This window comes from Spea bombifrons, chromosome 2, assembly GCF_027358695.1.
Source record: "Spea bombifrons isolate aSpeBom1 chromosome 2, aSpeBom1.2.pri, whole genome shotgun sequence".
Lineage (NCBI taxonomy): Eukaryota > Metazoa > Chordata > Amphibia > Anura > Pelobatidae > Spea > Spea bombifrons.
In genome coordinates this window covers 5,835,162-5,860,707 of record NC_071088.1, presented here as the reverse complement: position 1 = coordinate 5,860,707, position 25,546 = coordinate 5,835,162, and the positions used below count along the sequence as shown (strand labels likewise).

At 43.2% G+C, this 25,546-nt stretch overlaps 2 protein-coding genes across 7 annotated transcripts in view; both read right to left on the bottom strand.

Moving 5' to 3' along the window:
• Positions 1-7,622: 7,622 nt before the first annotated feature.
• Positions 7,623-8,710, bottom strand: LOC128473351 (apovitellenin-1-like). Of its 2 annotated transcripts, none has more exons than XM_053455522.1 (2): positions 8,518-8,710; positions 7,623-7,864 (listed from the first exon to the last, which is right to left on the bottom strand). In XM_053455522.1, the coding sequence occupies exons 1-2, from the start codon at positions 8,685-8,687 to the stop codon at positions 7,747-7,749; spliced, it is 288 nt and encodes a 95-aa protein (XP_053311497.1). In that variant the 5' UTR covers positions 8,688-8,710; the 3' UTR covers positions 7,623-7,746. The 2 variants fall into 2 exon arrangements, 1 of the variants encoding a protein (XP_053311497.1); XR_008346271.1 differs by lacking the exon at positions 8,518-8,710 and adding an exon at positions 8,317-8,362 and having other exon boundaries at positions 7,763-7,864.
• A 2,216-nt stretch (positions 8,711-10,926) lies between these two features.
• The window catches only part of LOC128473346 (nectin-1-like), a 44,461-nt gene continuing 29,841 nt past the window's right edge, over positions 10,927-25,546 (bottom strand). Inside the window, exons 3-8 of one of the 5 annotated variants that reach the window (XM_053455513.1) lie at positions 18,780-19,088; positions 17,788-17,890; positions 17,091-17,239; positions 15,977-16,073; positions 13,183-13,234; positions 10,927-11,363 (exon numbers count right to left, since the gene is read on the bottom strand). In XM_053455513.1, coding sequence (XP_053311488.1) covers positions 11,319-11,363; positions 13,183-13,234; positions 15,977-16,073; positions 17,091-17,239; positions 17,788-17,890; positions 18,780-19,088 — 755 coding nt within the window. In that variant the 3' untranslated portion in view covers positions 10,927-11,318. Of the gene's footprint in view, positions 11,364-13,182; positions 13,235-13,644; positions 13,898-14,265; positions 14,325-15,976; positions 16,074-16,124; positions 16,990-17,090; positions 17,240-17,787; positions 17,891-18,779; positions 19,089-25,546 lie in introns of those variants that run through there. The other 4 variants (XM_053455512.1, XM_053455514.1, XM_053455516.1 and 1 more) reach the window with 4 other exon arrangements.

Here is a 25,546-nt window from a genome sequence, read left to right as displayed (position 1 = left end):
GCTTAGCAAACAGGAACATGAAGGTAAGCGTCCTTCAAGTCTATAGAGACCATCACGTCTCCTGGCAGTAAGATATTTATTACAGAGCGGATGCACTCCATGCGGAATTTATTTCTCACTATGAACTATGATGATCTATGATCATCCGCCAGTCTCCTGTGAACTTCCTCCAACGCCTTCTTCTGTATATAGGCGTGGATAGATGCCTCTAGGACTCTGTGCCTATCGCACGAGAGAATCCTTGTCAGAACAAAATTCAGAGGAGGTAGGGAAACAAAACTTATTTTGTAGCCTGACCGGACTACATCTAACACCCAGAGGTCTGGTATGGACCTCTCGCAAGCCTCCAGAAAAAAAGATAGACGACCTCCCACCAGGGGGTCTAGCACTGGAGGAGGGGTTACCTCCAGACTTTCTGGCGCCAGACGTCCTTTCTGTTCTCATAGGACCCGCGGGAGTGACCTGCTCCTCTCTTCTGAGTCCCCTGACGGCATTGGGATCTAGAAGGTCCCTGGGACCTGGATCCTCTGGACTGTCTGCCCCTCCCTCTAGAAGCCTGCTGGGGGAGGGATTTGCCTTTCTTGTCAGAAAGGCCCTCCATGATCCTGTCAGCTTGCCAGGTTCGTAAGGCAACCCACAAAGCGAAAATTTGGAGGTTTCCAGGGTTTTAACCATAGGGGTCTCCTTGCAGCAGCAGATAGCGCCAAAGATTTGGAGGCTAGCTTCAGATGTTGAGGCGCAGCATCCGAAAGGAATTCCACAGCCAGTTGAGCCGTTTTAAACTGCTTCAAGATATCGTCTCTTGGAACACCTGCATCAATATCCAACTGGATTTGAGACATTCTGGTGCGCAGAAAATGAGTAACCTCACTAGAGGCTATAGCCACAGAAGCTGAGGCAGAAGCAGCCGCATAATTGCGGCGCAAGGAACACTCTGCGCGCCTTTCCATGGCATCGTGTAAAGAAGATCCTCTTGGACATCTTGGCGATGGCCATATCGACTTTAGGGGGAGGACCCCATGGGCGCTGCTGGTCTACATTAAGCGGAAACATAGATTTGAACCGCTTGGTAATAACCGGACCTTTTTCCGGGAATTTCCATTCAGTCTCCATTAACTTAATGAGAGACTCATCCACTTTGAAGGCCCTTTGCCCTCTAGAGGTGGTTTCTGGAGCTTCCTTAGGGTCAACATCCTGGTCCCCCGACCGGATGGACTTTAGTAACCGTTGGGTTTTCTCAATGGGAAACCAGAACGATGAAGCAGGTTCTTCTTCTTCAGAAGAGTCAAGCTCATCTACAGTGACATAAGCGTCTTCAGACATAGGGGCCACCCTAGGAGGGGACTGGGCCCTAGGTCTCTTTATCTGGAGTGTATCCTCAAATCTCTTGATAGAGGAGCCAACAAAATCTTTAACCCAATCATCATATCACATATATTGGGTTCTGCTTCAGGGGGATCTCTGCAACTTGAGCAGCGATTATAAGGGTAAGCATCCTCTAGAGGTGTATCACACCCGCGGCAGGTAAAATGCCTGCGCTTGGCAATGGACTTGCGCCCCTCAGGAGCAGGATCCTCTGGAGTATGGGATGGCATCTGCAAAAGAGATGACCAAAATAATATAAAGAGTTTTATTAAACATAAAAATCTTCTTAGTTATACCTACCCGAGATTGAAAATGCAAGGGAAGGGTAACACACAAAGCCAAAGATAGACAGGAGACTCTAGGAAGGCTAACTAATAGCTGTACCAAGAGACAGCCAAAAGGACACTAACAGGTTAATATACACTGGCAGAGAGCCAAAACGGGAAGCCACGCCCACAAAAGTGACATCAGACGCCACAAAAGAAAATCAGGAATCCAAGTAAGAACAAACTTTCTATGGGATTATTACTGCTGCTGAGGGACAATAAATGGATTCCTCCCCCTCAGCAGCTAAAACGAGTGCAGGGAGGCATAGAGAAACTCCAGAACATCACAGACTAGATCAGCAGACATGAAGATAAGCAGCTGGGAGGAGACATCCAAACCAGTCAGGTATAGATCCAGCACAAACACACAGATAATGCTGGTGAAATGAGGCCGTCCTGCAGCACAGCAGGGCAGCAGATAAAAATAGGATACACAATCCAACACGAGGGCACCTGAAAAAAGTAAAATAAAGGTTAGCAAGCTAACACAAGGTCTCACACAGAGACGACCACCACCTGTCCCAATATGTCAAAAGGACAGAAAAAAGCACACTGTGGTTAGGGGTGGAGCTCCCTTTATAGGTGGGGTAAAGGGGGTTAATTGCTTATTTAATTGTGTAAATCATTAATTTTCCACCTGTCCTAATTGTTCACAGGGACAGTGATACCCCTCTTGTGCTGCCAGTTAGGACGTAAGGGAATAAGCCAGTATCACAGGTGTCTCCTTAGCAACCTGAGAGCGCGTCTTCCTTCCTGCTGGCCTCTGCTACCAAAACCTTATTAATGTGTTGGGGGAGGTGCAATTAAAGCAGGTTTTGGTAGCAGTATAAACTGCTTTGTGTGCCCACTATGTAGGAGGTGAGAGTAGGTTCTCACCCTATTGAGAGTGTGCCTTGACGTGGCGGGTGAGCTTAATTATGCTTTGGCCAATTCATATAACCAAAACCTCTCATTTATATTATGTTTATATATTTGTTGCCAACTTTATTAGGGTAAGAAGCGCAGACAGTTTTTGTTTTTTGCATACATTGTACAGCCAATACACTGTTTCTTGCAGCATGCTTACACCTGTTTGGTAGGCCTCGTATTAAACATTTGTATTATTTGAGCCTGAGACTAGCTTAGCGCACCGACATTTTTTCTTTTCCCTATTGCACTTATGACCCAAGTTATGTCAAAGTGGATACAGAGGCAAAAGGTGATCATTGTTAACCTTATTTGCAAGTCCCTACCCAGAATCCCTTGTGGTTTTGTCAGGACCATGATATTTCTGAGGGAAAAACAAGCCTTCTGGCTTGTGTGGTGTCTGTAGATGAGTGTTTAATAATGCTTCTACTACCCCCTTAATCTTAAATGGAAGGATTTTCCATCACCTTTACCCACCATAACTTATGTAATGGTATTTCTCGTGCTACCCCCAATCCTTAACCAATATACTAGTATCACAGCACCATGCTGATGAGCCCTATTATGGATGAAACTGCTTTAGGTGAATTGGGTTTTTCAATTGGGATTGCTAGCTATGCTCCAAGGATGAGTTGTATGTCTGAGACAGCTGTTTTTTATCCAAGGTGCCTAGAATAAGTTATTTGCTGACTGCAGGACCCTTGAGGTATTTTCAGTATAGTTCAGCAGGGCTCCTATGACTAAGTTGGACCCCTAATTATGGCTAAAAAGTTTGTTCAGGCTGCATTTTCCTTGATGGGCTGGCCTGTTATTAGTGGGTGCTGAAGCTTGGAACTGGCCACTGCACACAGCTCTTTTGTCTAACTAGATTCATCTGTGCCTCTCTCTCTGCTTGGTACAAAAATAGATAAAAAAAGCTGTCTTTGATTTGGCTATTGCATCTATAACCCCAGTTTTGTCTAAACTGTCCTGTACAGCGGGCAATTACTTTCAAGGGATCCATGTATAAAGTGGATATAGAGGCAAAAGGTGATCATTGTTGACCTTATTTGCATGTGCCTACCCAGAATCCCTTGTGGTTGTGGCAGCACCATGAGATTTCTGAGGGAACAACAACAAGCCTTCTGGTTTGTCTGGTGTCTGTAGACAAGTGTCTAATAATGCTTCTATTACCCCCTCACGGTATAATTCATCAGGTGACCTCTCCTAGGGACAAACAACCCTTGGTTGTGTTGGACTGTTCAAGTATGTTTTTTAACACTTTCTGTGGTGAGCTGGTAAGCGTCATGTTATATTCTCATATAGCGGCCAGTTCGGCATGAACGGTGTTAATCTGTGTTAAACAAGGAACTTCATGCCTCTGCTTCCACGACAGAGTCACAATTTTCAGCCACTGCCATGATTAGCTGGCCCACTGTCTCTCTTTTGTGATAAGTGGGCATTTTGGGCCAGCAGAGAAGATCCTCTGACCTCTCCTGACTGGCCCAGGAATGTGAAAAATCAACGGAGGTCTGTGGGTGCATAACAACATGTAGGGATCCAGGTGACTGCCTTAGTTTAAGGTAATATTTATTCTTCATTCGTTATGTTGTTTAACCCCTTCATGACCCCCTCACGCATTGTGGAACAACGTAACAGCGCCACCTAATGTACATAATTTTATGTGCATTGGATCCCGTGAGTGCAACCATTTACTATCTTATTCACTAGCTTTTGTAAACAGTATCACACTATTGGTTGCTCCTTCTCTCTCTTCAGTGACGTTTAATCCTGCTATGAGAGGGGAATGAGAAACACACGCAACTTCAGCACTATTGTGAGTGCAACTAACACAATATAATTAACACCGTATCGTCTGAACAGTCTACACTATTGTTGTTTTGTTTTTCTTACATGAGTACCCCTTATTGAAATTGAACCTATACTTTACAACACCTGCAGAGAGGTGTTTTTAAGGTGGCAGCTGTGAGAAAACAAAAGGGAAGTATTTTTAAGAGATTTACTTTTTTAGCACACACTATTTTTGGGGCACACCGGTTCTCCTCACAGTCTTTTTGCTTTAGTATAACAATTGACATACCAGGACCGTCATGGTCTATGGAAAACTGGACATGTGTGGGGTAAAGAAAACGCAAACAATTACCGTATTGGCTCGGATATAGGCCGCCCCCGTATATAGGCCGCACCCTAAAAGTTTGGTGCTTTTTTAAAGAAAAAGTTTTTTTCTTTAAAAAAGCACCAAAAAACATGCTGCCACTCTGTCCTCCCCCCCCGAGATATGCTGCCACTCTGTCCTCTCCCCCTCCCCGAGATATGCTGCCACTCTGTCCTCCCCCCCCCTCGAGATACGCTGCCACTCTGTCCTCCCCCCCCTCGAGATATGCTGCCACTCTGTCCTCCCCCCCCTCGAGATACGCTGCCACTCTGTCCTCCCCCCCGAGATACGCTGCCACTCTGTCCCCCCCCTCGAGATACGCTGCCAGTCTGTCCCCCCCCTCGAGATACGCTGCCACTCTGTCCTCCCCCCCTCGAGATACGCTGCCACTCTGTCCTCCCCGCGATATGCTGCCACTCTGTCCTCCCCCCCCCGACTTACCAGAGCAGACTCCCGGGTGTCTTATGGGGGCGGAGGGGGACATCTATGCGGAAGTGCCGGCACCGGAAGTTGTATACGCGTATTGCGTAGATGTCTTCCGCCGGCCCTGCAAGACACCCGGGAGTCTGCCCTGGTAAGTCGGGGGGGTTAGAATGCATTGTGCGCACGTTCACCGGCAACGGCGCATCGCCGCTGCCGGTGAACGTCCGTGCGATGCGCTTAGACAACCTCCCGTGCCGGTACTCCCCCCCGTGGGAAGTGCTGGCACGGGAGGCTGTCTGAGCATATCAGACAGTAGGATACAGGTCCCCTGCACCGCTGCGGGGGATCTGTATCCTAACCCCGCTGCCTGCCCGGCGCCCGGGACTGCATGTCCCGGGCGTCGGGCGCTAGACCCCGAATATAGGCCGCACCCCCACTTTAAAGACTTAAAGTGGGGGAAAAAAGTGCGGCCTATATTCGGGCCAATACGGTACTACCAGAAAGACTGGCTGTAGAATTAGTGCAAGGAAAGAGTTAAAATACCAGCCATGAAATACCCTGGGGTGTCTAGTCTTCAGAAATACATGGTTCGATGGGGTAAATTGTGTTTGGGGGGCTTCAAAGATATCCCCCCCACCCAAAAAAGCACATTGGGGAAGAATTACCAGAGTTGGAAAAAATGGTTTTGAAATAGCAAAATGTTATTTGTACTTATTGCCCCATAATGTGCAGAAAAAAGCAAAAAAAAAACATAAAAACACTGGGTATTTCTAAACTCAGGACGAATGGTAGAATCTATTTAGCAATTTTTTTCATTAAAGATGAGTAAAATATTTTTCAAGTAAAAGTCCGATAAAGTACCTTTTTTTCTCAATTTTTCACCATGTTTTATACTTTTTTTGAGTAAATGATATGATATAATCAAAATGTCATCTTCTGGTCCTGAAAAAAACAATATATAAATCGTGTGGGTTCAGTAAACGGGAAAGAAGAAAAATACAGCAAAACACGAGCATCGCAGAAATGTTAAAACAGCCATTGTCACGCAGGGTGCAAAAAATATAAGCAGCCATTGTCACAAAGGGGTTAAAAATGCAGTCCGTTATAAACGTGTGTATTATGGTCAGTGGTGGGTGAACACTATGTATAAATAAAAGTGTGTCGCAGTCAGGGCCGGCCCTTCCATGGAGCAGAGTGGGGAAATTGCTCCAGGCGGCACTTTTGCGGAGGAGAGAGAGAGGGCGCCGAGTGGTTTTCGCTTACCAAGTTCTCAGTACCTGCTCGGCGCCCCTCTCTCCTCTGCGAGCCCTCTAGCCCAGTCTCGGTGCCGGCTTGTAATGCTGAGCACCAGAAGATGACGTCATTTCCGGCGCTCAGCATTATAAGCCGGCACCGAGACAGAGCAGGGAGACTCGCCGCAGGACTGCTGAACGGTAAGTACAAAGGGGGGGTAGGGTAGGGTACATAATAGGGAGGAAGGGAGAGTAAGAGTAGATAATAGGGGGGGAGAGGAAGGTTAGATAATAGGGAGGGAGAGGAAGGGTAGATAATGGGGGGGCGGCATTTTAAACTTTGCCCCATGCGGCATTATGCCTTGGGACGGCCTGGTGGCAGTATATAAGTGATTGGGCAGGGTTTGACTGACATCTGCCTCTGGTCATGCTTCTTTGGGCCGTGTTAGTGCAAATTGTGTACTTAATTAATGAACTTACACTATGATTTTTATGGAACCGGTAAAAAAAAGTCAATGTAGCAACTAGAAAGATAAACACTTCGTGAATGTATATATTTGCACGTGATTACATGTGTAGCTCTTTTACATGTAAAAATAGGTCTCTTTATTTTACAGAAAAGGTGGTAGATAAGCGCATCATGCTCCCAGCAGAGGTGGTAGAAGATATTACAGTGAGGGAAGAAGGAATTTAAACATGCACGGGGTAGGCGCATGGCTCCTGAATCTAAGAAGAGACCAACGACTCATTATGGTCTGAGTGTTTATAGCAGGAAAAATGTGCAGAATAGAGTGGCTGAATGGTTCTTATCTGCCGGATGGCACCCACAGGAAGTCAGTTGATAAACGACAAGAACCAACTGGCAGAAATGTACAGCTGCTCACCAACATCATAACTCCCAACAATGATGAGGGGCTCATCATATAGAGAAAAGGTAAAAACACATGGCCCAAAACCCCCATGGGACTTAAAGGGTTAAAATACACCCCCACCCCCTCCCCCCAAACCACAGAGACAGTACTCAAATGACAAAGACAATAGGTGCTTTCAGAGGTTATAGAAGAGCGCAGATGGGAAAACTATCCCGTGACATTCTCATCGTTAAAACCCACATAAAGCTCACGGATCATGCGATTCACTAATTTGCTGGGGAGGGGGTTCAAAGAAAGCAAGTCTCAATATGAGAGGGATGACTTGCCCTTTACGCCTTGTTAGGTTTCAAGAAAAAAAGCAAATGATATCACGTTTCGCTGGCCAGGCTGAACAGTAGGTTTAGCGTGTACGGGCAGATACCATCCAAAGTATTGATGCATCTCCCGATTTAATATTTAATTTAAGCTCACAGGTAGAATCCTGCAGGTAAGACACGGCCGTCGGGCTCCCAGAAGGATCTCATCTTTTTATAGGTCTCGTAAATCAGATCAGCCGTTGTCTGGACTGTAGATATCACAAACCGCCTATGATATATAATAAGAAAAAATAAAAAACTATCAGGAAGGGTTTCATGATAAAAAAAATAGTATTCTATGTAATATCCCATACTGGAAGAAGACAGAGGGCAACGTTGGGGAAAAAAACTATTGAAAATGATTTACATGATCACATCATGCAGGAACAAAGGCTGGGGAGAGAGCTGGCACCTACTGGCCTGGGGGTAAAGCCAAGTAGCCGTATCTGCCCCTTGTCCCCCCCCCCTTGACATACACACAGGTACCCATAAGTACACACACTTACACATACTTTTATTACATACACCTATTCACATTCACCAACACACGCTTATGCTAACAAACACTCCCTCCCACACCACTTACACATGCATGCTGAAGCACATGCTGATCTATGGCCACACATACACACCATACATGTGAACACACACTTATACATACATACATATATACATACATACTCCCTTATCCTCTCACTTAGGGCCAGCCACACTGTTTCTTTACTGGGCAGCAGCTGGTAATGGATGCCCAGTTTTGGGGGAGAGGTGAATTCCTACAAGAAACCGACAGTTACTGTTTGGTCAGCGGACAAGGAATATCAGAAAATAAGTGTAGCTGCGTATGGATGAGTGGTTTCTGGCTTCATTGTCATTCTTTCGTACCTCACTTCCAGGACCCGTTGCTCCTGGTAAGTCGCCTTGAGGAACTCAGCAGCTTTAGGAGATACTGCATTGACGGTTTCATAAATAAATGTTCCAATGGCCTCAGGGGTCGTCAGCCAGTCGGGCTGCGTGTGCCTCTTTGAGATACTCTTTGTGCGCAAATCCACCATAGAGACAGACACATTACAAGCCACGAAACCTAACTCCGTAGTGGCCGCACCTTCATTTGTTTACCACGTACCATATACCCCGCCATATTCCAATCTTACACCCTCATCCCCAAAGCCAGGGCATGGTTTGGGAGCAGCCTGTGTTCAGTAACCGAATCCTACGTCTTCACCTAAAACCATTTGGTTTATTCAATCATCTGTAATTTTACTTTCCCCCCCCCCACTTACCACAGAAGGATCCTTGAATGGCCCCCATCAGTAGAAACAACAGAAAGATGCAGCGCATAACGCACAATATACTCCCCCGCTACCGACCTCCGGGAATCAGTGCTGTGAACCAACCACATTCATTCTTTTAAAATATTTTTATTTTTTTTACATCAAATTTTGCAGTTAGAAATAATTTGTGAACTTTTTGTAGCAAAGCTGGATAATATAATTTGCCAATGCCAGCTGCAGTATTGTACCTCATTACACCTGGAGCTCTGCTAATGTATTGCATCTATTACATATGTGCCAGAAAAAGTTACACATAACTACATTTATTTATACAAAATGTACTTTTTATTATTTTCTGCCATTAATTACACTAACCAAAAGCAAGAATACAGAGGATACCCAGCAAACACCATTCTTGTAACATCTAAAGCATAAATATTCGGGATCTCGTCGCACTATACGGCCATATTATGACACATCCCTGCCCCTGCACGGGAGATCAGGCTGTCTCCCACCTGACAGCAGAAGCAAGCATAGCTGAAAAACGAAAACGTCAAAAAAAACAGTAATAATACAATAAATAATTAAAACAACAAAGTGAGCTAAGTGATGTCATTGTGACATCACTGGCATTAATAACATGTCACCAAAAATAAAATAAAAAAGATAATAAAAAGAAAAAACCTTACATCCCATTATCCTAACACAACAACTACCCAGTATAACCCTCCTGCCCCCGTTCACAACCCCCAAACCCGTTAAGCCATAAGCATAAAAATTCTACGAATAATGTACACCTTATAGTATGCTCCCTATAAGTGCTGGGAAAGTATGGAAAATCTATATAAATGAGGTATTTCTGAAATCAGGACACCTGAATCGATAAACTTGGAGGTGATTTTCCATCACTTTACCCAACTTTGTGAGGATTCAGAGGGAAAATATATTAAAAAAATTAGGGGTTTTTTTCAAATTTTTGCTATATTTTACTTAATTTCTCGTTCTAAATTTTCAGCTAATCATCTAACCATGGTATCAAAAGAAATCTCTCTTTCCTTGAAAAAACAAAATATATAGTTTACATGGGTACACTATTCACAGGAAAAGAGAATAATCGCTGAACAGGCATACCGCAAGAATGGCAAAATTGCCCCGAGACTTGAAGGTACCAAAAACCTCTGGGACTGAAGGGGTTAAAGCCTTCTCTGGACACCATTAACGAGGGTCCTGTGTTTTTGACTTATGTGTATTCCCTCTGGGATTTATTTACTAGAGCAAAGGTTTCAGTTCCAAATCATCGACCTTATTACGCGCTATAACGGGCCAACCGTGACAAGCTTCTCCAGCAATGGCTGGCCTCACCTTAACTTAATAGACAGAGTCCGAAACATTTCACTGAGTTAAAAGCAGGGGTACTTTGTAAGTAGTTTAAATATGTAATCATTAAATCCCCAAAAAAATTATAAAACAAAATGTCGTAGCTTTGGTAGAAGCTGCAGCGTCATATCTCCCACATGGTCCGACTTTCATGTAACTGGTTTTCAAGTAGCCAATCAGTGCTATTAATGGGAGCGCTTCCTGCACACAGGGGTTTCTCATTAGATCCCCCACTCTGGGCCTGACTGGCTCTAAACATATCATGTGGCAAATGGCTGAGGGGGGTAAGAAGAGACCAACGACTCATGGTCTCAGTGTTTATAGCAGGAAAAATGTGCAGAATAGACGGGCTGAATGGTTCTTATCTGCCGGATGACACCCATAGGAAGTTCACTCAGGGATAGAGTGAAATGGATAAAATAAAAGTTTTTTTTTTTTTTAAACCACAGAGTCAGTTGATATGTACCGTCAAATCCAAAATGAAGTAACAAAGTATATTGCAACAGTAACCGTTTCTCAATTTCCTTTCAATATTTTTTCCAAAGGCCTGAGATTCTGAGATGCTTCTCTTAAATGGATTAAATAGAAAGCCCTGATACTAATTGTACCGATTGGTTTTGGGGATAGGAAATGTCAGGGAAGGTCAGCGAATAGTTTTTATTAGATATGCGTAATGTCAACACACATAAGATGTAATAAAATGGAATTACAATATGCATAACAGTGTACAAAGCAGATGGACAGCGGGAACAAATGATCCAAATTGCATTACAGCAAGCGCAATATTGATGATATAGTGACCGGATCTTATAAAGACGGCATGCGTTCCCTAGAGAGTGTGCATGTATCAACTGGGATCCCAGTACAAAGTTGAAGGAGCGCGTACCAAGTATGTAAAAAAATAAAATACAAAATAAAATAAACTTCCATAACTGAAAATATATTTAGTAAGATACATATCAGATACTATAACATAACACAGTATATAACAGCCAGGTGAACGAGGGGGCCTCACAGCGAAAAGGTTCTCCATTTTCAATTTTCTGAACAAGCTTGAAGTTCTCTACTTTCCAACTCCTCCTAGAAAAAAGAAAAAGGGACTTTTATTGAAAAGAAAATTACAATAAGCTCCAGAGCCGGACATCTGTATGATTACAAGGGAAAAGTGAAACAACAATGAAATGTTTTTTTTTACTTGTGCATTTAATGCGGTTTTTAATACAGTAATGTAGAGTAGTAGTGGAGAGGCGGGTTTTTTTTATTTTCTTCTATAAACTCTGTTTATGGAAGCGGAGATCACCACTGATCGGAGTCATGTGTGATTATATGAACGATATAACAACGTTTCTTCATTATAGTAGATCAGAGACCTAGAGTATTGTGCATGTACAGTGTTAAACTATGTATGTGTTTAGCTTTTAAATGTGTGTTTTTGGGGTGCATCAGCGTACAGAGTTAACCCGTGTTGGGTGTTAGTATACGGTGTTAGAGAGAGTGTGTGTGTGGGTTAGTATACAGCATTAGACCATGTGGAGAATCCACAAACAGCATGTTATTGTATTATTTGTCAGTGTATGGTGTTAAAATCTGTGTTTGCATAAAGTGTTAGTAGCCAGAGAGCCTACACGCAGAGAGCACTGAAGGAGTAGAGAAGGGGAAGAGCAATTATTCTCTGTGGCTCAGCTTCCCATGCATTAGAAAAGCTTCCTCGGTACTTGATTGCACTAGGCTTCAAAAATATTGGCGTCTATCTGAAGAAGGGCCGCGTGCTACGTTTTCATTTCTTAACTGCCTGTACTCAGGATCTGCATGATTATTCCTCCCAATATCTCTCTCCTATTGTTAAGTTGCTGGTTGTTATTGATTGGTTCGGGCAGCCTTTGTAAGAGTGACGGCGGAGAAGGGAGAGAACATCAGGATACGATAACAAATGGATCTGCATAGGTTGGAGGCTTGGGCTGGGATGTGGCAGATGAGGTTCAGCACATGGGGAAGAAAAATCCAGGCTGGGAATATGTATTAAATGGGAAAACACTGGGGACGGCTGACATGGAAAAGGACTTAAGAGTTTTAGTTAACAGTAAATTTACCTGTAACGACCAGGCAGCTGCTGCTAAGGCAAATAAAATCATGGGGTGCATCAAAAGGGACATGGATGCCCACGACAAGGAAATAATTCTACCACTGTACAGACCGCACATGGAATACTGTGTACAGTACTGGGCACCAGTGTACAAGAAAGATATAGTGGAGCTGGAGAGGGTTCAAAGACGGGCAACCAGAGTAATAAGGGGAATGGAAGGACTACAATACCCAGAAAGATTATCAGAATTAGGGTTATTTAGTTTTGAAAAAAGACGGTTTAGGGGGGACTTAATAACTATGTATAAATATATAAGGGGACAGTACAGAGATCACTCCCGGGACCTATTTATACCCAGGACTGTATCTATAACAAGGGGACATCCTCTACGGCTGGAGGAAAGAAGGTTTCTACACCGGCACAGACGGGGGTTCTTTACAGTAAGAGCGGTGAGACTATGGAACTCTCTGCCAGAGGAGGTGGTAATGGTAAACTCAATAAAAGAGTTCAAAAGGAGCGTGGACGTGTTTCTTGAAAGCAATAATATTACAAGTTATGGATATTAGATTAATAGGGACAGAACGTTGATCCAGGGATTTATTCTGATATTTGGAGTCGGGAAAGAATTTTCCCCCTGGTATGGGGCAATTGGCATCTGCTTCATAAGGGTTTTTTGCCTTCCTCTGGATCAACACAGTAGGGACACAATATGTATATAGGTTGAACTTGATGGACTTTGGTCTTTTTTCAACCTTATGAACTATGTAACTATGTAAATAAATTCATAATAATGTTGGCTTTGCCAGAAACACAAACCTCAGCTGTTGGCCTTGCTTGGATTTTTCCAGCCTGATACATTTCTTGTCCTCTAAAAGAAAAAACAGATACTAATTGCAGTTGACTTGAGCTACTATTACACAATACAGTGTAACTATTTAAACCCGAAAGATTAATGATAAAAAGTGCTTCAGTGCATTCATGTCCCCTTTAAATTACGGCTTTATATTATTTGCCTCTTCCCCATCCTCGAGGGCTGTATGAATAGTTACAAGGGGCCTAATGAGAACCCCTTCCGTATCTAGAGGGAGAAGCAGAACTTACGTTCTCAGAAGTGATTTCCCTTCCTGCTCATCCTGCCTCCCACAGATGGAATAGAGGATGGAGAGTGGCAGTGCCACATTGACCTGAGGCCCTCTGTTATCTTCTATTATTAGATCTTCTGGGTTAAACTAAGACAGTTTACAGGTGTGTTAACGGTAGGCTGTGGTACAGCGTAAACCATGAACCAGTCTGGTAGGAAGCCCAGTAGTCCATCTTGGTTCAGTTGTGTTCTAGAGTTCCTTGTGTTTCTTTGATTGTCTTTCTAGAAAGGTCAGCTAGCAGACTGTGTTCCAAGACAGGGAAGGAACAATATGTTGGTAACGTTATCTGTAGGTCCTGGTAGAACAATCAGCCTTTCCAGAGCATGGAAAAGGGGGGTAAATCTTTTCTGTAGTCATGGGATGACTGGTGAAGGGAGGGGTGCAAAGCTCTTCGCAAGGTACAGGAAAAAAAAGAGTTAAACATCATGTCGTTCTTTGCTCTCAAGTTTGTCAAAAAAATAGTCACATCTGTATCAGTAAAAGGATGACGCAATTGAATAAAGAAAATATAGTAGTGCAATTTAGTATGAACAAAAATTAGAAAATTGTTGGTGGATCAATAACACTCGCAAACATGGAGCTGGAGACAGGCTCATCAAAAAGTATAGAGAAAAGACTTCTTTAATATAAAGTCCCAGTTTTCATCACAGGAACCAGTGTAGGTCAAGCTAAATATTTTCTGTTTTCCATGTACTTGGGGAACGTAATTATTGTTATTAATTCCATTTACTTGTTCACGTGGGATAGTTGTTTTCACTTTTGTCTAGATCTTGTGACCAAATGTACAGAATTGCCGTGCCTCTTCTTCTCTTTTAACTGAAAGGGGGGTAAAAACTATGTGGGCTTCTTAATATCACAGGTCTTTGTAAAGTAAGATGATTGCCTACTGTAAAAAAAAAAAAAACTATATCTCATGCTGTGATATAATCACAAACAAGGCAAACGGGTCCAGTTTCCAGAATGTGATGATATCATAACGATACAAGGGACCCTAATTTTCAGAGTGTATTTTTTGGTCTTATGCCTAGATTTAAAATCTGCGCATGCTAATCTGAAGGACGACATGATCCAAGGATAATCAAGCAAAGCGGGTAAAAGTGAATATGCTGCGATTTGCGGGATTTGATGAGGTCCCAATGATGATTTTGAGACGTGACAGAAGGCAAGCTGATTAACTTGGGGGCGGGGGTTAGTAAATGGATGATGTCACAATGATGCAACAAAGATAAAGCAAGGCATTGATGACAGAAGCAGCACAGAACACAGATGAATGTTTGTTACTGTACGTTTACAATGTTTAAGGATATCAAGATGTAAGAGAGGGAAGGGGAAGCAGTTTACCCCCTGCGCGACGTGACTTTTTAAAAAAATTTGTACCCTTCATGACTATGGCTGTTTTAACATTGTGTTCATGTTTACCTCTCACTTCACTTCTTTCTCAAGGATTGTACTCACACAACTTGTATAGCTTTTTTTTTTTTTAAAAAAAGCTTTCTTTAGGTACCATTATTAATATTATACCATTATTTTTTGATCATATAATCCAATCAATTCAATATAGTGAGAAATTGACAAACAAAACTTTCTGTTTACATTTACAAAAGCTAATGAAATAACTGCTAAGATGATTCAAACATTTTTCCTGAGTTTTTTTGTTTTTTTACAAGGCAACAAGTAGAAGTAGCATATTTCAAAACCATTTCCCCCCAAATCTGGTCGTGTCGTGCTCATGTCCTATTTGAGACTTCATGAAGTCAGCCAATTTAATTTACCTCATCAACCTGTATATTTTTTTTAATAATAGACACCTCGGGGTATTATAAATGCTGCTTTTAACTCTAATTCTACCACCAGTCTTTATCAAAGGCTGTGGTAGCAATTGGGTTTTTTTTCCCCCTCACACTTGTACTTCAGGTATGAATTTACATGGTTTTGTTGTGTTATTCAGGGGTTAAAAGGTCACATTTAAGGGTATGCTTTTTTTGAACTTTGAATTTTGATCCTGCGCTCATGTCCTGTTTTGAAGCCGGTCGATTTAGTTTAACCCAAGTAGATCATTTAAACATTTTTTTTTTTTTTTTTAGAAAACTAGATGCCCAAAGTATCTCAAATGGTGACATTTTTTTAAAGGAAAAAAATATTTTGGAACTTCGGTGTTAGTGCTTGGTAACTGAATTTTAAGAGGTTCTAATTATGCAAGTGATGGGACATAAAAGAACTGTAAAGACCATTTTTTCATGCTGTATCTTGATCTCACCTGGATCCTTGATTCAGGAACCATATGCCTATTCCATGCATGTTTAAATTCCCCCACTGTATTAACCGCCACCACTTTTGCTGTGAGGTTGAGCTGCCTATTTACAACTCTCTCAGTAAAGAAAAACTTCCTTACATTCCATTTAAGCCTCTGCAAGAGGTGTAGGGTATACTACTGGACGTAAGACAAACTGGCACGTATAAAAAGTTACCTTTTACGTCTATCCATGAACATCTTCCAAATGACAACGATATTAACAATTAAACTGACAATAAACAAGCCAACGAAAGCAACATAGCGATTAGAACCTGAGAAAGAAAGATAAACATTTGTTAATCAAAAGTCAAAATTCTTTAAAATCAGCCTCTTACCAATTAATAATTATACAGATTTCACATTTTTTATGTTTTGTCGAAGATGACAGAAAGAGGTTAATCGCACCTGTTTTTAGTTTTTCAGTTAGTTACTAGAATTATAAACTGCAGATGCTGTTATCTCCACATCCGGGAAGTGAAGATAAGAGTTTATACATTAATTGTCTATCCTATATGACCTTTCCTGTTCATTGCATTATAAACACTTCCATAACAATTCTTTCATTGTAGCTGTGTGAATGGTTAAAGGTCATGATCAGCCATAACATTACGACCGTTGACAGGTGAAGTCAATAACACGGATAATCTTATCATGGCACCTGTCAGCCAGGTGCTGTGTATTAGGCAGCAAGTGAACATTTCATCCTCAGAGGAAGCAGTAAAAAAGGATCTAAGTGCTTTTGACAAGGGCCAGATTGTGTTGACTGAGTAAGAGCATCTCCAAAACTGCATCTCTTGTGGGGTGTTCCCAGTCTGCAGTGGTCGGTATTAAAAGTGGTCCAAATGAAGGAAAAGTGGTGAACTGGCAACAGGGTCATGGGCTGCCAAGGATCATTGATGCACATGGGGGGGGACAAAGGCTGCCCCATGTACTCAAACCCAACAGACGAGCTGCTTGAGCTCTGAGCAATGGAAGAAGGTGCCTGGTCTGATGAATCACATTTTCTTTTACATCACATGGACAGGTGTGTCAGACCAGGATGCATCCATGGAGGCCGCGCCTCACAATTTACAGGACTTAAAGGATCTGCTGCTAACGTCTCGGTGCAGATACCACAGCGCAGCTTCAGAGGTCTAGCGGAGTCCATGCCCCGACCAGTCAGGGCTGTTTTGGCGGCAAAGGGGGAACCTACACAATATTAGGCAGGTGGTTATAATGTTATGGCTGATCAAGTATATAACAGAGTACATAACAGACCAACATCAGATTTACGGTGTGGAAAAGGTTACCTTTTTCTTTGTAGATGTAGACATACCCCAACTTGCTGTCCAGTGGGTTGGTAGCTTCGCAAACATATAAACCCGATGAGGCGTCGCTACTTAAAGTAAGAACTTTGCTTCTAGCCAGAAACTCCGAAGAGGCAGCATCTCCTTTCGTCCTGTTGAGACACAACTGAGTCTATTCACGGAAGGCAGCGTTTGCTGGAGAGCTCTCTTTCAGCTCCTTGGCTTCACTATATGTTATGAAGGCCCATCCTATGTAAGCTTCTAACACTTCTGCTGCCAGAAGAGCTTGGCAGTCCCCTGCATCATATATAGTTAAATCCATGAGATTTCTCCAAATTTGATAATATATATTTTACAGGGCTAGTTTAGCCATTCTAGCAGGAGAACCCTGCCAGTACTGGCTCTTCATAACGAACAGCGAAAGAAGGTTGTTGAAACCACAACTCTCCTTTTAATGAATAAATAACTATACAATTATACTGAAAACTACCAGATAACATGTTACTAAATATATTTCTGCAATTAAATACTAAAAAATAAAAAGTAAAAAAATTGATATTTTTTAACATTTATTTATGGTTATTTATGGTTTGAATGGGTTGTGTTGTATACCAGGTGTATTTTTTTTTAAAGGAATTTACATTATCAAACAAAAAAAAGAAATGCGCGATCTTACAAACATTAGGAAAGTCCAAATTACCATGTGAAGTTGGAAGCTGGTGGGTTGGAATCAGATTCACAAGAAAGCTGTAGGTCTCCGTTAGCGGTTGGTGTCAGCTCAGCCTCTACCTTTGATGGACCATCTATTAAAAGGAAGATTTATGCAGATCCTGGATGATTACAGGTAGTTAAGCTAGCAGCTCCCCTGATGCGTGTAATTATATATATATATATACACACACACATACATATATAAATATATACACACACACACATACATATATAAATATATACACACACACACATACATATGGTTTGACCCACCCAAATCCTTCGCCTTCAGGTCGCGGGGTCTTGACAGGCCCCACTCCCCGCCCATTTCCCCTTTAAATGGGGGTGTTTCTAGCGACGTAATCGAGATCACACACCGACATCATCGAGATCACCCATCGAGGTCAGCGGGACCGCAAACAGATGTCAGCGGGCAGCTCTGGTTGCTTCCAGCAAGGGCAGGCTCCGGGTATATATATATTCTATATGCTTGGGAGCCGGGCTCTCTCCACCTAATGTATCAGTTTGTCTTAGTCTGTCAATTCTCATCTTGTCAGACCCCTTGAATATATGTATTGTATTAAGCGCTGCATAAATTGCTGGCATTATATAAATAAAAGATAATAATAATAATAATAATATATATATATATATCACTATTACATATGTTTAATACGTAAACTCTATTACATAGTTTCTTTTTCTATCGTGACCTTCAAAATGTTAACTAAACAGTGTTGACACTTTGCAGACCACAGATGAGGAGAAGGGAAGCTGTAGCTTCTCCTTAATTTTTCATTTATTCATTTTAAATGGCACCTATAGACTTTATCTGGCAAACACTGCAAAGAGGCTGAGGTATAATGGAGAGTGAAGTATCTATGTTTCATTTTAATTATCCAAGAGAAACTACTCACATAGACCTTCCACACACAATTCCAGATAGACAATGACAACCCTCTCCCCCATACACACACTCACAATAAATGTTCTTTATGGTGAAAGTTGTGTTCTGCTTCATAGCTTCGTCATTCGGCCAAAAGACTAGGCAGCTAACATTATATCCGAAGAGCTCTCGGCTTGGAGGAATTTTCAGTTGGCTAGTTGTGGTTACCGTTCCGTTGTCATGAAGTGTTGTGTTTTCTTCTGTATGATACTGGAAACTACCAACATTCCACGTAATATTTGCTGCCGGTTTGGTTGCTTTAACAATACACAAGCCCATGGTCTTGGGTAAACAGCCGGCCACTACGGGCTCTGCGGAAGGTTCAACATATACTTCTGGAGAAACTGTTATAGAAAATACATTTGTGAAGTCAACAGCTTGTACATAGAAATCTGAGTAATTGTTATTCTTAGTTATTTTATCATAGACTAGCTGGTTTAAAAAACAAAAAAACAAGCATACTCTCCCCAGTTTCTTTTAGTACTAAAATTACCTAACCTAATACAAATAGCAATAAAAAAAACTCTAGATATCCCACAACTGCCACCTAGTTTGTCACGGTCAGGACTACTTGCCAAGCCGTAACTGTGCGGAGGGCATGGGCATGAAGGGGTTAATAGCACCAGGATTTACTAACTTTACCCCTTAACAAGGCATAATTAACCCCCAAATCCTGCCTGTATCCCCCAGGTAGTCTGCCACCACTCACGATTTTAATACCAGATTTGTGAGACATCCGAATTAAAATATCTCTCTCGCTATCAACCCACCCTGTGTAAACAATATAGGGGGGAAACCAAAGAGGAGCTAAGTACAAGCATTGCTGGATTATGACATGCAACAAGCAGCGCAAAGTGATGCCTCAAAACACTTCGGAGGGAGGCATGGACACAGAGGAGATACCTGCAGCTGGTGTCAGGGATGTACCGAGATCTGGGGATCCCTTATATATATAAATATATAGACTGCAAACCTAAGACTTCAGCATATCCTTAAATATCAGGAGGCTGCAAGAGAGAGGCTGCAGAGCGCCAAGCCGAGAGAGAGGCTGCAGAGCGCCAAGCCGAGAGAGAGAGGCTGCAGAGCGCCAGGCCAAGAGAGAGAGGCTGCAGAGCATCAGGCCGAGAGAGAGAGAGAGAGAGAGAGAGAGAGAGAGAGAGAGAGAGGTTGCAGAGTGCCAAGCCAAGAGAGAGGCATTTAAACAAATGGTTTGTTTCAAATGTATGAGGAGTTTTAGGGAGTAGAGGCTACTTATCTCTACTGATGTAAATACCACATTCCTACACTGCAAAGCCATCTCTCTTCTAGAGATACACCAGATGTCTTCTTCAAATTATTCGTTATTATCTCTCAGCGGTGAATAATGTAAATAAAGTTATGATATTTCTAATTCCGGACTTTGCAGAAGCGTTCCACCGAGAGCTACACTGCATTTGTTGGACGCCTTGCGACGGCACGCAGACAGTGGATGAGAGAGCTGGATCATCAAGGAAGAGTTTTTGCTGCTGTGCCCGGCTGATATAAAGGAACGGCTGCTTGACCAGGAACCCAAGACAGCATAGGTAGCCGGAGAGCTGGCGGACCGGAACAGAGGCTTTGCTGAGGGCGTATCCTGTGCCATCTTCTACCTCATGGGTGAAGAGAAGGAGCTAGTGTCTCTTCCACGCGCGGGGATAGCTGCGGACATTTGTAATTTGTAAGTTGGGCACCGTAGTACTACCTCCGCAGAAATCAGGAAGCACGCACTCTCATCTGGAAGGGGTCGCCGACATCTTCGGTGTTGTTTATCTTCTTTATGGTGATTGCCTAATTTGAAGTTCTTATTCCCTGAATCTGGATTTATAGCAACAGGAATCAATTGGACCACAAGTGGTGGTAAATATAATGGTGTATCATTGTTCTTACTAGAGGTGAATTTTGCCTGTTTATCCCTGTTTTGGGGAAATAATATATTTTATTATTGTATATGACAGCTTGTGAGACTCCACCTGTAATTAAGTATATTCTTCTGAAGTTTTAAAAGAGTTGGATTTTTGGAATGTGATAGAATATTGGTGTTGCCTATTTAGGGATGCATCGAAAATTCTGGCCTGAAACCGAGAATTCAGGATGCACTGGGCCAAAACCAAAAATGAATCCCCCCTCCCTACCTTAAAAAAAAAAAAAATACACCATGTATAGGAAATATATATATATATATATATATATATATATATACATATATGTGTTAGAGGCTATGGCAATGGTCGTATTTGTGGGCGGAGTCTGGGGAACTACTTAACCCCCTACCGCTCACTCTTAGGTGTGATGTGTTGAGTCAGGGTCACGCTTTTCCTGAGTAGCAGCCTGAAGTTTGGCGGACGGCCAAGTACACGGTTTCTCCACTCTTTATGTCGGATTGGCTGTTGGTTTAGTGTTAGAATGGCTTTTAACCCTTGGTGCTCCAACTACCGCTACCGATCCAATGTATTGTTTTACGTGGGAAGTATGCGTCACCGCTGGTCCTGAGGGGTTGTGCACTTTGGCATTTATATGTGCATAGAGATTTTATGTTGTATTAGGTTCCTGGGAGGGGCTGGTAATATTTTTTTACGGTTTCCATTGTTGTCCGTTTATAAGCCTTGGTGAGTTGACCTGCTTGTACATACCTTACATAACCTACTGTGGCTTTATATTTCATCTTCTATCACGCACGCAAGTTCTATACCTACACCTTCCATTGTAGTCAGGGTAGGTGAGCTCCAGTTTAAAAAGGTTTAATGGTAACATCAGGGAATTTTACTTTACGGAAAGGGTAGTGGACACATGGAATAGCCTTCCAGCAGAAGTGGTAGATGTTAATACAGTAAAGGCATTTAAGCAAGCATGGGATAGGCATAAGGCCAAGCTAGATATAGGATAAGGGCAGGTACTAAAGGAAAGTACTCCGAGGTTGGGCAGACTGGATGGGCCTACTGGTTCTTATCTGAGACGTTTTTAAATTGACTGCCGTTCCATCTACTCGCCCGTGCTACATATGTCACACGTGCAATACTCATAACATTCTTACTCGTCCACTTGAACCAAACTAGGCCAAGGTTATTATTAGCCTGTTCTCGCCACAGGCATCCTCCGCCTTTGTAATCAAAGTTTGGCACGGCTTTCAGACTTGTATGCCTACACTCCCCGTTTTTAATTCATCCACCCAGTCCACATGGATCGGGTCGGCATCCCGGGCCCTCGCACGTAGATTTCCCCTAGGAGGCTACATGTCCAGCTTGTTACCGTACGGTCTTGGGGGTCCCACCTCATTCTAGGCTCACATCTCGCACAGCTCTGTCCAGGTGGTCTTCACTCAATGCCCCTTCTCCGCTACTGTATTTTCTCATAGTGACCGCAGTTTGTTTTCTCCCAGCCATCATGTCTAACATCTCGGACCTTCAAGATTTGGACTCCGTTCCCGAGACTCCCGCCAGAGGGTCTGACTGTGGTAGCAATCAGTCCTTCAGGGCCTGGACTATTCCCAAGCTTGCAGCTGAGTTACAGAAATGGGGGGTCCATACGGGCTGAGACTTCGTTTTCAAAAGAGAAGCAAGGGTATGTGTCAGTGGTTCTTAAGTCTAAGGATCTCCGGTTGAACAGGAAACTCTCTATCTCTGAGTTTGTGCTGGCATTTAGTCTATTTAGGGATATAATCTGCTTGGTGCACCCGGATAGGAGAGAAGAGCTGGACCTCTATTTGTACAATGTGGTAGGGTTACAAGTATAGGGGTTCCTTTTCGGCCAAAGATGCGGCGGCTCTCTCCCAGTTCCAGTGCACTACTAATTGGGCTGTGCTTCATATGGAGGTGTTTTGTAGATACTTTGCGGGGATTAAGGCTCCGTTTTGCTCCAATTGCCAGTCTTCAGCTCACACCACCAACTGGTGTCCTACAGCTGCTCTGGCAGCTTCTACCAGCTTGGATAGGAGAGGGGCGCAGCTTCAACCATCCTCGTAAGCGACACCACAGGTGGATAAGTTGGGCAGGCCCATTCGTTATTTAGGGAAGGCTCAGATTTGTAATAATTTTAACCTTGCAGCATGCAATTATGCGCAGTGTCGGTTGCTTCACGTGTGTTTCATTTGCTATAGGGCGCACCCTAAAACTGCCTCTACTATTAAGCAGCAGCACAGCTGACTGAGCCGGGTCAATGTGGACCAGTTAGCTACGTATCTGCAGGGTCACCCATTTCAGCAGCTACGGGCTTTTTTAATCACAGGTTTCACTTCAGGCTTTCATACGGGTCTTATCGTTCTTCCCCAGTCCTCGTTTGAAGGGCATAATCTACTCTCAGCAGAGGCAAACCCCCGGATCTTGTCAGAGTTGCTTCACACGGAATTAGATAAGGGGTTCATTATAGCGCCTTTCAAGAAGCCTCCCTTTCATGTTTGGAGGATTAACCCCATTGGCGTTGTTCGAGGTAAATTCTCCAATAAATACCGCTTGATTTATGACTTGTCGGTGCCTCATTCTTCCTATGTCCGCAGTATCCTTCTGAAATACTAAATACTAAAAGTATTTTGCATGCAGGTAGGGGTGCTTGGCTGTCTAAAGCAGACATTTGCGATGCGTTCAAACTTCTCCCTATGGAGACTATGGCAGTGTCATGGAATCAGGTGGGTGGGGCAATATTTTTTTTAGTCAAACTTGCATTCCGGTGTAAAAGCAGTCCCTGGCTTTTCGATTCCTTCGCACAAGCTCTAAATTGGATTCTAACGCATCAGGTTCACTGTCTTAAGGGCATCCACTATCTGGATGACTTTCTTTTGATCGAGCTTCCTGAGCGTCCGCCCCAGGACTCGGGTCCGTGTTTCAGTATATTAATATCCCGTTAGCCTCTCATAAGGTGGAGGGACCAGATAGGATAATTACGTTAAAAGGCATATCATGGGGCACAGTGGCATATACGGGTTTAAGGCATTTATGGGGCAGAGTGACAAGCCGGGGGGCAGATGTGCATAACTGGGGGGGCAGGTTGGAAAATAAAAGGAATTAAAAACAAAATATTTTTCTCAATCATAGCTTTTGTTTAAAAAAAAAAATAGTTTACATGAATTAACATTTACTGGTAAAACTTTTTTCCTATAGGGTCGTCTTATATTCAGGCTTTTTTCCTGAATTAATATTCAGATTTTGGGGGGGGGGGTCGTCTTATAATCAAGGCAGTTCCTTCGTATCCATGCTTTTGTCTTTGCTACCCTTAGCCCGATGATAGCTCTATTGTTACTTTAGATGTAGCCGCACAGGCAGATCTTGTCATGTGGGATGTAATTTTTACGTAACTGGAACGGTGTGTCTTTGTTCATCCCTCAGCCGTCCCATGATTCGCCTCATGTCCTTTCTGATGCCGCAGCCTCACGTGGCTTTACGGCTATCTTTGGTAATCACTGGATGGCAGGCCCTTGGACTTCTGAGATTCTTCAGATACATGCTTTCTCTGACACTTTGGCTCTGTTCGAAGTACACCCTATAGTCGCCGCTGCTTTTGTATGGGGGATCATTTATGGTCAGGTAGGACGGTCATTTTTCATACAATCAGGCCACGGCTCTTAACCTCAATAAAGGTCGGTCTAAGTCACTGTCGGTCATGTCGTAGGCTCGTGTGGTTATCTCTGCATCATCATTTTCATTTCCTGGGCGCTCACATACCAGCAGTGTTAAACTCGGCGACCGATGCCCTCTCCCGAGCTAACACGCGGTATATACTAGCCTTCATATCTTATTGTCACACGGACCTTAACCTGGCCTATAGTACCGTCAGACTGTATCCGGCGGGGATACAGCACTTTAGGTCTATAGCCGACCCCGGCATTTCTTCATTGCTTGCTTCTAGGGCAATCAAAGGGGTGCTCGCTGGGTTGCAGAAACTACAACGCCAATCGCGCATGAGGTTGCCCATTTCTGGTTCAAGGTATGGCTTCCTTGCTCAGCTGCCATCTTTTTGGCCTTTTATGGTTTCCTGCGGCCCAGCGAGTTTTCTTACTCGGGCAGTCAGTACCTCGTGCTGCGGAAAAACTATTTAACCAGACAGCTGCATTTGCCACGTTGCAAGACACATCAGACAGGACCGGGCATGTTCATTAAGATTTTTGCTACACAGAATCAATGGTGTCCAGTGGCAATTCTGGACCTACTGTTATCCGCTTTAGCAGACAAACCACCAGATAGTCCTCTGCTTCCTTTCCCGATTAGACCCCTTACCACCATACAGTTTATTACGCATGTACATATCCTATTGACTAATTTAGGTTTCTCGGCTCACTCCTTCCGTATAGGCGCAGCTTCAGCTGCTTCTAAGAATGGGGTGCTTCCCCACCTCATCAAGCATCTTGGTAGATGGAACTCGGTGTTATACTAGGTACATCCCAGATCCGCAGGTGGAAATGGGTATCGCTTTTCTAAACTTGTTGACTGATCACCTTGTTGCAGTTTTGGAATAAATATTTGCAATGCTTACCTTTTGGCCTCTTTTTGGCGTACCGTTCATCAAGGTCATGGCACACCTCAGATCTTATAGGTAGGCGTTTTGTCAGTCTCACGATTCTTGTTCATCGCACTAATGTCCCAGACTCCGTACACAAGTTAGAGGCTAGGGCAATGGCCGTATTTGTGGGCGGCGTCTGGGAAGATACTTAACCCCCTACTGCCCACCCTCAGGTGTGATGCGTTGAATCAGGGTCACGCTTTTCCCCCACCCTCAGATCTTGTAGGTAGGCGTTTCGTCAGTCTCACTATTCTTGTTCATCACACTAATGTCCCAGACTCCGTACACAAATTATATA